At 39.3% G+C, this 12,309-nt stretch overlaps 2 protein-coding genes across 3 annotated transcripts in view; one reads left to right on the plus strand and one right to left on the minus strand.

The window, feature by feature from the left end:
• The window catches only part of acsl4a (acyl-CoA synthetase long chain family member 4a), a 26,597-nt gene extending 22,278 nt beyond the window's left edge, over positions 1–4,319 (plus strand). For both annotated transcript variants that reach the window (XM_061901715.1, XM_061901716.1), the window contains exons 14-15: positions 3,155–3,312; positions 3,394–4,319. In XM_061901715.1, coding sequence (XP_061757699.1) covers positions 3,155–3,312; positions 3,394–3,551 — 316 coding nt within the window. In that variant the 3' untranslated portion in view covers positions 3,552–4,319. The remainder of the gene's footprint in view (positions 1–3,154; positions 3,313–3,393) is intronic.
• Positions 4,025–12,222, minus strand: nxt2 (nuclear transport factor 2-like export factor 2). The gene is made up of 4 exons (XM_061901718.1): positions 12,056–12,222; positions 11,867–11,953; positions 7,520–7,664; positions 4,025–4,571 (listed from the first exon to the last, which is right to left on the minus strand). The coding sequence occupies exons 1-4, from the start codon at positions 12,068–12,070 to the stop codon at positions 4,387–4,389; spliced, it is 432 nt and encodes a 143-aa protein (XP_061757702.1). The 5' UTR covers positions 12,071–12,222; the 3' UTR covers positions 4,025–4,386.
• Positions 12,223–12,309: the final 87 nt, after the last annotated feature.

Below are 12,309 nucleotides of genomic sequence, written 5' to 3' on the forward strand. Positions count from 1 at the left end.
TTTTTTACTTTTACCAAATAGCATTTTTTTAGTTTTACTGAGATTCAAAGAGTCTGTTTTTATCAAACCACTATTTTAATTTGTTAATTTCCTCCATTATTTTTTTGTATTATCTTCTGTGTGTTCTCTCCTGAACAGAAAGCAGTTGTGTCGTCTGCAAATAAAACTAACTTCAAGTCCTTTGTAACTTTACAAATGTCGTTTATTTAAAGATTGAACAATCTTGGTCCTAGTATTGATCCCTGGGGTACACCACAATATATATATCTAGCCGTGTTGACATATTTTCACCCATCTTCACATATTGCTTCCTGTTGGTTAAATAGCTTCTTACCCAGTTCAATACCAAACCTCTGATGCCATATCGTTCTACTTTTTGTATTAAAATATCATGATTAATTGTCAAATGCTTTTGTTAAATCCATGAATACTGCGGCCGCACATTATTTACCGTCTATTGCATTGGTAATTTCCTATCCTTTCCATTCTGCTGAGTCTTGCTCATTTTTTCACATTTCTTTGGTAACAAACCAGACACAAGTCAGCGTCAAATGAGGCCAACGGCGTCTTCTTAGAAGCCAAACCATAGCATTATTCATTACCAGCAGGTGGCAGTAGTGTCAATTCTACCTTCTAATCCCACTGGGCGTAATTGCAGTGAAATAGAATGGACTTTAATGTCATTATATTTGTATATAACGAGATTAAAGACTCCAATTTAAGGTGCGGTGGAGGGAACAAATATGGGGTAAAATAATTAACACGAGGTAATAAAGGAAAAAAATAACAATTGAAATAGACTACTATCTAATAAAAATAATAAGCAATCCTGTACAATATACAAAACACTAGAAATACTAAATTCTGTACAATATACAGAACAAGACAAGAGTACCGAAGTAATAAATAACAATCAGTGTCGGACGTATTGCACAGTAGGGTATTAGGGCAGGATATTGTGTAGGGGTGAATTATTATTGTTATAAGTTAAGAGTTCAACATGCACCCCAGTTCCCACTATTCTGTTGCGGTTTGTCGTGCATCGAAATAGCATGGATTTTAACGAGATCTCGCAAATTCGCACATAATCACTTGATTTGAATAAACACCGCAGAACGTCTCAAGCTTTATCGTCTATCCATACCGACAAGAATTAACTTGACTCGTGGAAAAGCTGACTGTTTGGCCTTGCAGAACTGTTTCTTGTAGCGAATAACCACACTACAGTGACATTGTCCCTTGTAAGTGTTGTGAGTAAACACACATTTCATTTAACTCATAACAACCACTCCCTTGTATCAGCTGGTATTTGAAACAAGACCCGAGAACCAGCATGTTCTCCATTTTTGTCTACGGAGTGAAACTAAGTCTGAAATCCTTTGAGAAGTTGACCATCCCCGCCCATTAGAACATTTCAAAGTGTAAATCACAGCCTTGAAGACGGATTATTTTCTTTTGAGTAAAGTATTTATTTGTTTGTGCGTAACTTTATGTCCGACACAAGCAGATTTCGGCTAAATTGAACTGCGCTGCGGCAGCGACCGATGAAAATAGAAACCTTGTGTATATTTAGCACCAGAATGTGGAACGGAAACGCCATGGCGGTACTCTTATGCACCGACACAAAGACTTGAATGGAAACAGAGTATCCGGTGAAAATCCAGGGTAAACTTTAGAGGTCATTACAAAAATGAACTAACAAAATAAAAGTGATAAATAACATTGGAATATACGTCTGAAACCTGTTTTATAAATGATAAAAGGAAGTGATGGCTTTATAGTCCGTATTGTGGCATCTGTCGAGAGCAGGGGTCCCCAAACTACGGCCCAGATCAGGCCCGCCAGCGTCCAAAACCCGGCCCCCGTTAAAATATATATATTTTGTTTGTAATTTTTTTTTTTAAATCTGTCCTTTCTAATCCATTTTCTACTACTTGTTACTCTCAATGTCCGGTGGTTCTCAACCTTTTTTCAGTGATGTACCCCCTGCGAACATTTTTTTAATTCAAGTACCCCCTAATCAGAGCAAAGCATTTTTGATTGAAAAAAAGAGATAAAGAAGTAAAATACAACGCTGTCATCAGTTTCTGATTTATTAAATTGTATAACAGTGCAAAATATTGCTCATTTGTAGTGGTCTTTCTAGAAACTATTTGGGGAAAAAAAGATATAAAAATCACAAAAAACTTGTTGAAAAGTAAACATGTAATTCAATTATAAATAAATATTTCTACACAGAAGTAATCATCAACTTAAAGTGCCCTCTTTGGGGATTGTAATAGAGATCCATCTGGATTCATGAACTTCATTCTAAACATTTCTTCACAAAAAAAGAAATCTTTTACATCAATATTTATGGAACATGTCCACAAAAAATGTAGCTGTCAACACTGAATATTGCATTGTTGTATTTTTTTTTACAGTTTATTAACTTACATTCATATTTTGTTGAAGTATTATTCAATAAATATATTTATAATGGATTTTTTTGTTTTTAGAATTTTTTTTTTTAAAATGTCACGTACCCCTTGGCATACCTTCAAGTACCCCCATTTGAGAACCACTGTCCTAGACGCTCAGTCAAATCATATTCTCTAAAAATGCATTTTCTCATTGATAACATGACAGTGCTTGGAATATATACAGCCAGGCCCCCAGCCTAAAAGTTCAGGGACCCCTGGTCTAGAGCATTGGTTGTGGAGATGAATAGAAATATTTGACACTGATCAGAACCATTTTAAAGTAGTGTTCGTAGACAATGGATTTTGTACGTCATTGTTGTGTAGTTGCAATTACTTTCACTTTCTTCCAACCTGAGCCACCAAATAAAGCAGTGCTTAGCACGGCCCAGCACCCAAAATGTGGGATTCTTTGTTAGGCCACTTTATTTCATGGGCAAACTGAATAATTTTGGGGTCAGAATGTTTGCATCATAAAGTGAATCATACCAAAAAGTCACTAAGGTGTAGCACATTACTCATAAACAAGACTTTAAAATTCATTTTCTGAAATATGTCTCCAATATTGATTCTCACCACACTTAGTACAATTCTTGCTCCACTTGTACTGTTGGCTAGAAAGCTTGAAAAATATTGCAGTTTCAAATATTGTTTTAAAAAAAAGCTGTTGTGTTGTATTCGTTCTTCTTTTGCAGTGACCAGAACTACGTCATCAGCTTTGTGGTTCCTAACCAGAAGCGTCTGATGGAAGTGGCCAAGCAGAGAGGATTAGTCGCTCCGTGGGAAGAGCTGTGTACACACCCTGACATGGAGAAAGAAGTTCTCAGGGAGATCAAAGAAGTTGCCGCCAACAGTAAGACAATTCTACCGACCCCCGTTTATCATGCCGTGAATGTACAAAAGTGAAACACATCTACTCTTTTCTTCCACGTAGTTAAACTCCAGCGGTTTGAGATTCCCGCAAAGGTCCACCTGAGTCCCGAGCCATGGACACCCGAGACCGGTTTGGTCACGGACGCATTCAAGCTGAAGCGTAAAGAGCTAAAGAACCACTATCTTCACCACATAGAGAGAATGTATGGCGGCAAGTAGCACCTCCATGCACTGAGTGCAGCCTTCACCACTTGTCTGTAAATAGTTTTCTTGTTAACGTATGTCTGCTTCCGAAAGCACATAAATGAAAACATGCACAGCGGGGGAAAGTTGTAAATGGTTGTAGCCGTCATGAGTAAAATAGACTCGTCTAAAGACGTGTGGAAGTAGCTGCTTTTTGAAAAGGTGTGTTGGTACCTCGTGTGTTACTAATGCTGTTATGGAAATATTAATGCTTCTGTAGTTTGAGTACTGCTTATGTTACTGTGCCTTCAGTCTGCAGTGCTCCATAACTACCAGTACACTGTTTAAAACTGCCATATGAGAAGTTTACATCAAGCATTTGGTCACTACGGAGTCATGCTTGACAACGGTCACTTAATTTATTCTGGCTAAAGTCGTGTTTTTGTCCATGCTATTTAAGTCAAGTCATGCTGAAAGTAAGACCAAGTGTGGAACCACAGGAGACTCAGGAAGATCAGCACACATTTATTAAATGAAACTGCCACTTCAAGGTGCTTCTCTTGCAGCAGCTTACTTCAAGGTGGATCGTGGATGTGCTTTAAGATAACTATAATATACCAGGCTAAGGAACAGTTTGGTAAAAGGGGAACATGATTGTTAATATCTTGAGTGTTTTCTATGTGCTCATCCTTTTGAGGAAAACACTGATTCATGAACTTTTGTATACTTCTGTACATTATCACTCCACTATGATCACACACCTTGTCAAGCTTTTCCTGAAAATAAATATCTTTTCATATTCAATGTTTGTATTTTTCATTTTATTAAAAAAAAAAAAAAAAAGCTAACTTGACAATTTAGCTGAGACTCTTCAGCTGTTCCAGTCTTGGAAACGGAAACAGTCACTTGCAATCTTCCACACAGGCTGCTCGTTGTTGGGCGACGCTTGAGCGGTTAAAAGAAAGTTCTGGTTGAAGAAATGCAGCTTGTTCCCCTCAAACTTGACTGTACCACAGGTCACCACCAACAAAGTCATCTGGCCTCGGGTTGCTTGGTCTGTGAAAGATGTTCAAGCTTAAGACTTTGATCATTTCTGTGGGTGGTGCCTTTACACCAGGCATTGATCTTGATATTCAAGGAGGCGAGACCACAATGAATGGCGGAAAACTGAAGAATGCACAGGCCCATAAAAAGCCAGACTGGTTAGCGTCCAACTGTTGCGAAACACTTACATTCATTTGAACACAATGTTGTAAATAAATGTGCAGCAGGCACACAATTGCAGATTACATTAAAGCTTAATAGGTTTGAGAGTCAACAGTGTTTTTATACATTTTCATTTGTTGCAACCCATCACTAAAAAACCTCAGAATTTTGCTTCTTAACGCAGGAATCGGTGTTGCAAATGTTGCTATATTAAGTACTGTATTTAGACATGTTACTAAATCTATCTGGAGGTGTCTGTATGCAGTCTTCAGTTAGCTACAGACATGTAAAAAAAATTGCCACGCGCTACACATTAAAGGCAAGAAGATGGCAAGTGTCCCTTGTGTCATGCATTTACTCACTAATCAAACAAGCAATGAAGAAAGGCAAAATATTCGGCAAGGGAGAGGAGATCCTGACATGCAAAGTACCTCTATAAAGGGGAACTGCACTTTCTGGGGGTCATTTTGCCTAGAATTCACAATCCTTGAGACAAGATCACATCTAATTGCATTTATTGAAATCTAAAGTATATGTAAAAGTAACATTGGAGCCATGTCATCAATTCATCTGGCATGTATTCCTGGAAAGAAAAAACATGGAGAAAGCACCAACAATACATTTCGTGACTTGAATAATTAAGTCTTAGCAATAAGGACTTTCATTTAGCAGTGCATTGATCGGAGCGGGGCAACATCCTGCTGCTGCTGTATTATTCTCAGCTGCTTTAATTCTGGATCATAAATAATGCCTCTCACCTTGATAGTAAAATGATACGGACATAGACTGAGAAGTTGGTTTGCAGAAGGCAAACGTGAAAGATGCTGGTTTGTACCCCTTCCCCCTTTTTTAACCCTTTGCAAGGACTGAGCCATTCATCTAAAGCAGGCCTAGGCAATTATTTTGACTCGGGGGGGCCAAATTTTGTGAAGAAAATGTGTCTGGGGGCCGGTATATCTATTTTTGGCAACACTAATACAAAACCTCACAATAGAGACACGCGGTAGTGAATGGATGGGTGGATTAATGCTAAAAACTTTATGACACACTGCTTGGTGCCTCGTCTGAGGTGGAAGACTAATTGGATTAACTAATTAGATGACCATAGTAACTAATTAGATGACTATAGTAACTAGTATATCATGCAGATTCCAAGCATTGAAAAACTTAGTATAGTTAATTAGAAAACATCACTGCCCATCATAATGGCAGCTACACTTTCCATCTTAAAGATTTGAAAAAAAAATCATTTGGGAATGTCCGGCGGGCCAAATTGAAAAGTTTAACAGGCCACATGTGGCCCCCGAGCCAATTAGAACATCCTAACAGTAGGCATCCCAGTGACCGCAGACCTTGTACAGTATGTGTTATGTTTATTGGCTCTCGTGACGTTTGCATTGAGTGATGTAGTTGAAAGAAAAAGCCAACGCTGTGACGCATATGTGAAATTAAGCACCGCCATATGCTTAAAATTATAAAAATATGTAAATGTTTTGAATGTACCAGTTATGTTAAATACTTACAGCTTGTATATAAAAAGATGATAGAGGATCTTAATTGTAAGCATTGTAAGCAGATTGTGATTTATTTACTATTTAGAATGCATTAAAAAAAATAATGTGTTCTGGTCTTCAATAAGGATTGTGAATGATAGGCAAAAAGTGCAGTTGGCCTTAGATAAGTGAGCAGCCCAGCCATTGACTAATGTACCAAGAAGTCACTTGTCGTCTTCCCCATTAATGACGTAAACCAGGGGCGCTCACACTTTTTCTGCAGGCGAGCTACTTTTCAATTGACCAAGTCGAGGAGATCTACCTCATTCCTATTTATAATTTATATTTATTTATTTATGAAAGAGACATTTTTGTTAAGTTAATGGTGTTTAATGATAATACAAGCATGTTTAACACACATAGATTCCTTTCTTTCATGAAGACAAGAATATAAGTTGGTGTATTTGATTCTGATGACTTGCATTGATTGGAATTAGACAGTGGTGCTGATAACGTCCGCATTTTCAAATGGAGGAAAAAAAATGTCCTCCTTTCTGTCCAATACCACATGAAAGTGGTTGGATTTGGCATCTCATTTGTCCAACTTGCATACTCGTTTTTAAACTTTTTTTTTATGAGAGTAGCATATGTGTGTGGCCCTTTAATGTCTGGCAGCAGGTGAGTGACGTCAGTGAGAGTGCGGGTGGGCAAGCAAGTGAGAAAGCGGTCGCTGAGGGCGGGGGAGAAATACATTGGCATCAAACTCCGTAGCTTGCTAGCTTGTGCACGCTAGCTTTCTGAGACTCTTATTTTGTTAGCACAGGCAGGATGAAACAGGTCTTTTATGGTGAAGACAGGAACTGTGCTGTCGGTCTTTAGAGTTTTGACAGTAGGTACGGAGTCTCTAGAAATAAAATGTGTTTCTCTGCGTCCGCCCTGTTAGTGATTTTTTTCTTAAATATGAGCTCGCAGCAGCCAGGGTCATCTCACAAGATCCTCGGGTGCCGAGAATGTCAAACAACTGACGAAAGTGAAGTCTTGGTATGATTGATGATTGCTCATTTTTATGTATATTTTTAATGCCTGGCTTGAGATCGACTGACACACCCTCCGAGATCGACCAGTCGATCGCGATCGACGTAATGGGCACCCCTGACGTAAACCAACGGTGGCCACAGCTTGCTATTTTTAATGTGTCAGTGTCACACATTTACACATACCACCACCACCACAAATAGAACGTCATCCCGTTGATAAACTTAGTTACCATTTCTGCCATAATCTTTCTTTGCGCGCTCGACTTACCGTGAACGGGTTGACAATCCAATGTATGAACTTGGAACTCGCTAGAAGGCAGTGCCTCGAAAAACTCGCCCAGGGCATCGAGTCCCGACACGGTGTTTCCATTCCACACCAGGGTTGCCTTGTCCAAGTACAGTCGAGTCAGGTTCTGAAACAAACACAACAAATAGACAAACTACAAACCCTGTTTCCATATGAGTTGGGAAATTGTGTTGGATGTAAATATAAACGGAATACAATGATTTGCAAATCCTTTTCAACCCATATTCAGTTGAATATGCTACAAAGACAACATATTTGATGTACAAACTGATAAACATTTTTTTTTTTTGCAATTTGATGCCAGCAACATGTGTCAAAGAAGATGGGAAAGGTGGCAATAAATACTGTTTAAGTTGAGAAATTCTCATCAAACACTTATTTGGAACATCCCACAGGTGTGCAGGCTAATTGGGAACAGGTGGGTTCCATGATTGGGTATAAAAGCAGCTTCCATGAAATGCTAAGTAATTCACAAACAAGGATGGGGCGAGGGTCACCAATTTGTAAGCAAATTGTCGAACAGTTTTAGAACAACATTTCTCAACAAGCTATTGCAAGGAATTTAGGGATTTAACCATCTACGGTCCGTAAAATCATCAAAAGGTTCAGAGAATCTGGAGAAATCACTGCACGTAAGCGATGATATTACGGATTGTCGATCCCTCAGGCGGTACTGCATCAAAAACAGACATCAGTGTGTAAAGGATATCACCACATGGGCTCAGGAACACTTTGTAAAACCACTGTCAGTAACTACAGTTGGTTTGCTACATCTGTAAGTGCAAGTTAAAACTCTACTATGCAACGCAAAACCCATTTATCAACATCAGTAAGGAATGCGCTGGCTTTGCTGGGCCCGAGCTTATCTAAGATGGACTGATGCAAAGTGGAAAGGTGTTCTGCGGTCTGACGAGTCCACATTTCAAATTATATTTGGAAACTGTGGACGTGGTGACCTCCGGAACAAAGAGGAAAATAATTATCCGGATTGTTATAGGCGCGTAGTTCAAAAGCCAGCATCTGTGATGGTATGGGGGTGTATTCGTGCCCAAGCCATGGGTAACTTACACATCTGTGAAGGCACCATTAATGTTGAATGGTCCAAACAAGTTTTGGAGCAACATATGTTGTCATCCAAGTAACGTTATTATTGACGCCCCTGCTTTTTTCAGCAAGACAATGCCAAGCCACGTGTTACAACAGCGTGGTTCTGTAGTAAAAGAGTGCAGGTACTTTACTGGCCCCCCTGCAATCCAGACCTGTCTCCCATCAAAAATGTGTGGCGCATTATGAAGCGTAAAATACGACACCGGAGACCCCGGGCCGTTGAACGACAAAAGGTCTACATAAAACAAGAATGGAAAAGAATTCCACTTTCAGAGCTTCAACAATTATTTTCCTCAGTTCTCAAATGTTTTTTGAGTGTTGTTAAAAGAAAAGGTGATGTAACACAGTGGTGATCATTCCCTTTCCCAACTAATTTGGCACGTATTGCAGCCATGAAATTCTAGGATAATTATTATTTGAAAAAAAAAATTAAGTTTATGAGTTTGAACATTAAATATATTGTCTTTGTAGTGCATTCAATTGAATATGGGTTGAAAATGAACTGCAAATCATTGTATTCCGTTTATACAGTGGGGCAAAAAAGTATTTAGTCAGCCTCCAATTGTGCAAGTTCTCCCACTTAAAATGATGACAGAGGTCTGTAATTTTCATCATAGGTACACTTCAACTGTGAGAGACAGAATGTGAAAAAAAAATCCAGGAATTCACATAGTAGGAATTTTAAAGAATTTATTTGTAAATTATGGTGGGAAATAAGTATTTGGTCAACCATTCAAAGCTCTCACTGATGGAAGGAGGTTTTGGCTCAAAATCTCACGATACATGGCCCCATTCATTCTTTTCTTAACACGGATCAATCGTCCTGTCCCCTCACCAGAAAAACAGTCCCCAAAGCATGATGTTTCCAGCTCCATGCTCAACTTGTCTTGCTTTGAGGAAGAAGAATACTAAGTTGCACCCCAAGAACACCATAATTACTGTGAAGCATGGGGGTGGAAACATCATGCTTTGGGGCTGTTTTTCTGCTAAGGGGACAGGACGATTGATCCGTGTTAAGGAAAGAATGAATGGGGCCATGTATCGTGAGATTTTGAGCCAAAACCTCCTTCCATCAATGAGAGCTTTGAATGGTTGACAAAATACTTATTTTCCACCATAATGTACAAATAAATTCTTTAAAATTCATACAATGTGAGAGCCAATAACGAAAATCCAGGAATTCACAAATTCTGCATTATTTGCATTGTTGTTGGTGATGAAGTGATCTGTGGTTCCTACCTCTACATCACGTGATCACGAGCTCAAATGTCTCGGGAATCTCTATGAGATTGATACTATTTTGATCTATCCATCCCATCCCTTTTCTATCGCTTTTCCTTCTTTGGGGTTGAGCGGGGTGCTGGAGCCTATCTCAGCTGCATTCGGCGGAAGGCGGAGTACACCCTGGACAAGTCGACACCTCATCAAGGGGCCATACATCAAATATAAATGATAATAGCTTCAATATAGGGGCAACTTGTTTTTCCACTCTACTAGTACTTTAAAGGGGCGTGACATAACTAAGGATATTTATGGTACACTTCAATTATGTACACTGCATACTTAGTCAATGTGTTTGCTTGAGATGCAGCTTGTTGAATATATAAAAAGTTTGGTTGCAAATGCACCTTGGTACTCAAAATTCGAAGTTTATGCGTTCCATTTAAAGGCCTACTGAAACCCACTACTACCGACCACGCGGTCTGATAGTTTATATAGCAATGATTAAATATTAACATTGCAACACATGCCAATACGGCCGGTTTAGTTTACCAAATTACAATTTTAAATTTCCCGCTGAGTTTCTTGTTAAAAACGTCGCGGAATGATGACGCGTGTTTGTGACGTTATTGGTTGGAGGGGACATATTAGCCCAGCACCACTTACGGCTAAAAGTCGTCTCTTTTCATCCCATAATTACACAGTATTTTGGACATCTGTGTTGCTGAATCTTTTGCAATTTGTTAAATTAATAATGGAGAAGTCAAAGTAGAAAGATGGAGGTGGGAAACTTTAGCCTTTAGCCACACAAACACACGGTGTGTCCTTGTTTAAAATTCCCGGAGGTGAAGCTTTACTATGGAACAGAGCGGTCAAGCGAACATGGTTCCCGACCTCTTGTCAACCAGCAGGTTTCGGTGAGAAAATTGTGGTAATTAGTCGCCTCTTACCGGAGATCGGCGGAGCTTCTGTCCTGCTGCAGCTTTGTGACTTCGCTCAGAGACTGGCGTCAACACACCCGTGGACACACCCGTCCGACTATCAGGTACTGTTTAACTCACTAAAACACTAGCAACACAATAGAAAGATAAGAGATTTCACAGAATTATCCTGGTAAATGTGTCTAAAAACATCTGAATCGCTCCCAATGCAATCGCCTTTCTTTTTTTTTTTCTTCTAGTCCTTCACTCTAAATTTCCTCATCCACGAATCTTTCATCCTCGCTCAAATTAATGGGAAAATTGTCTCTTTCTCGGTCCAAATAGCTCTTGCTGCTGGAGGCTCACATTATAAACAATGTCGGGACGTGAGGAGCCCTCACACCTGTGATGTCATACGCACATCGTCTGCTACTTCTGGTACAGGCAAGGGTTTTTTATTAGCGACCAAAAGTTGCGAAATTGTCGATGTTCTCTACTAAATCCTTTCAGCAAAAATATGGCAATATCGCGAAATGATCAAGTATGACACATAGAATGGACCTGATATCCCCGTTTAAATAAGAAAATCTCATTTCAGAAGGCCTTTAAAACATAGCCGAATCATGTTCTCCTTTAGATAAAACTTGCTGAGACTGAACCAACCCTCTGCTGTTTACCACCAAGTGGTGCACTCTTTGAAAAAAAATAATTAATAACAATAACTATCCATCCATCCATCCATTTCTACCGCTTATTCCCTTTTTGGGGTTGCGGGGGGCGCTGGCGCCTATCTCAGCTACAATCGGGCGGAGGGCGGGGTACACCCTGGACAAGTCGCCACCTCATCGCAGGGCCAACACAGATAGACAGACAACCTTCACACTCACATTCAAACACTAGGGCCAATTTAGTGTTGCCAATCAACCTATCCCCAGGTGCAATAACTAGTTAAACTGAATAATTTCCCCTGAAATAACCAAAACAGCTACCATGACAACATAATGCATTTAATTTTAAACTCAAGGAATTCTGGCAAAATATCCTACTCAGTACTACTCACCCTTCTCTTCTTATCCACGCAGTCATAGTAAATGTTGACAAACTCCTCCGAATATCTGCACGACTGGTCAACATGGCTCCGAAAATCCTGCGACGGTAAACATTGTCCTACATTAAAAACTAGCCACAAGCTTAGCTAACCAACCACATTTTTATCGGTCATAAAAAGACAGTTTAAATTGTAACTTACCACTGCAGCTGCCATTAGCAACACTTGTACTTAACTAGTCAATAAATGTTGAAGTATTATAATTGGAATATTGTATATTAAACGTGTTATCTGGAACTACTTCTTTTTCAACAGTTGCTTAGCAGTCGTGCCAGCGTGGATGTTTTACTTCCTGCGTTAGAAACTCGACCTACCAAAATAAAATACCTGTGTGATATCTGCACTTTAGATGGGTGCTCTGGTGGTTCCATGCAGTTGATTACATTTAAATATTA

This window comes from Nerophis ophidion, linkage group LG05, assembly GCF_033978795.1.
Source record: "Nerophis ophidion isolate RoL-2023_Sa linkage group LG05, RoL_Noph_v1.0, whole genome shotgun sequence".
NCBI lineage: Eukaryota > Metazoa > Chordata > Actinopteri > Syngnathiformes > Syngnathidae > Nerophis > Nerophis ophidion.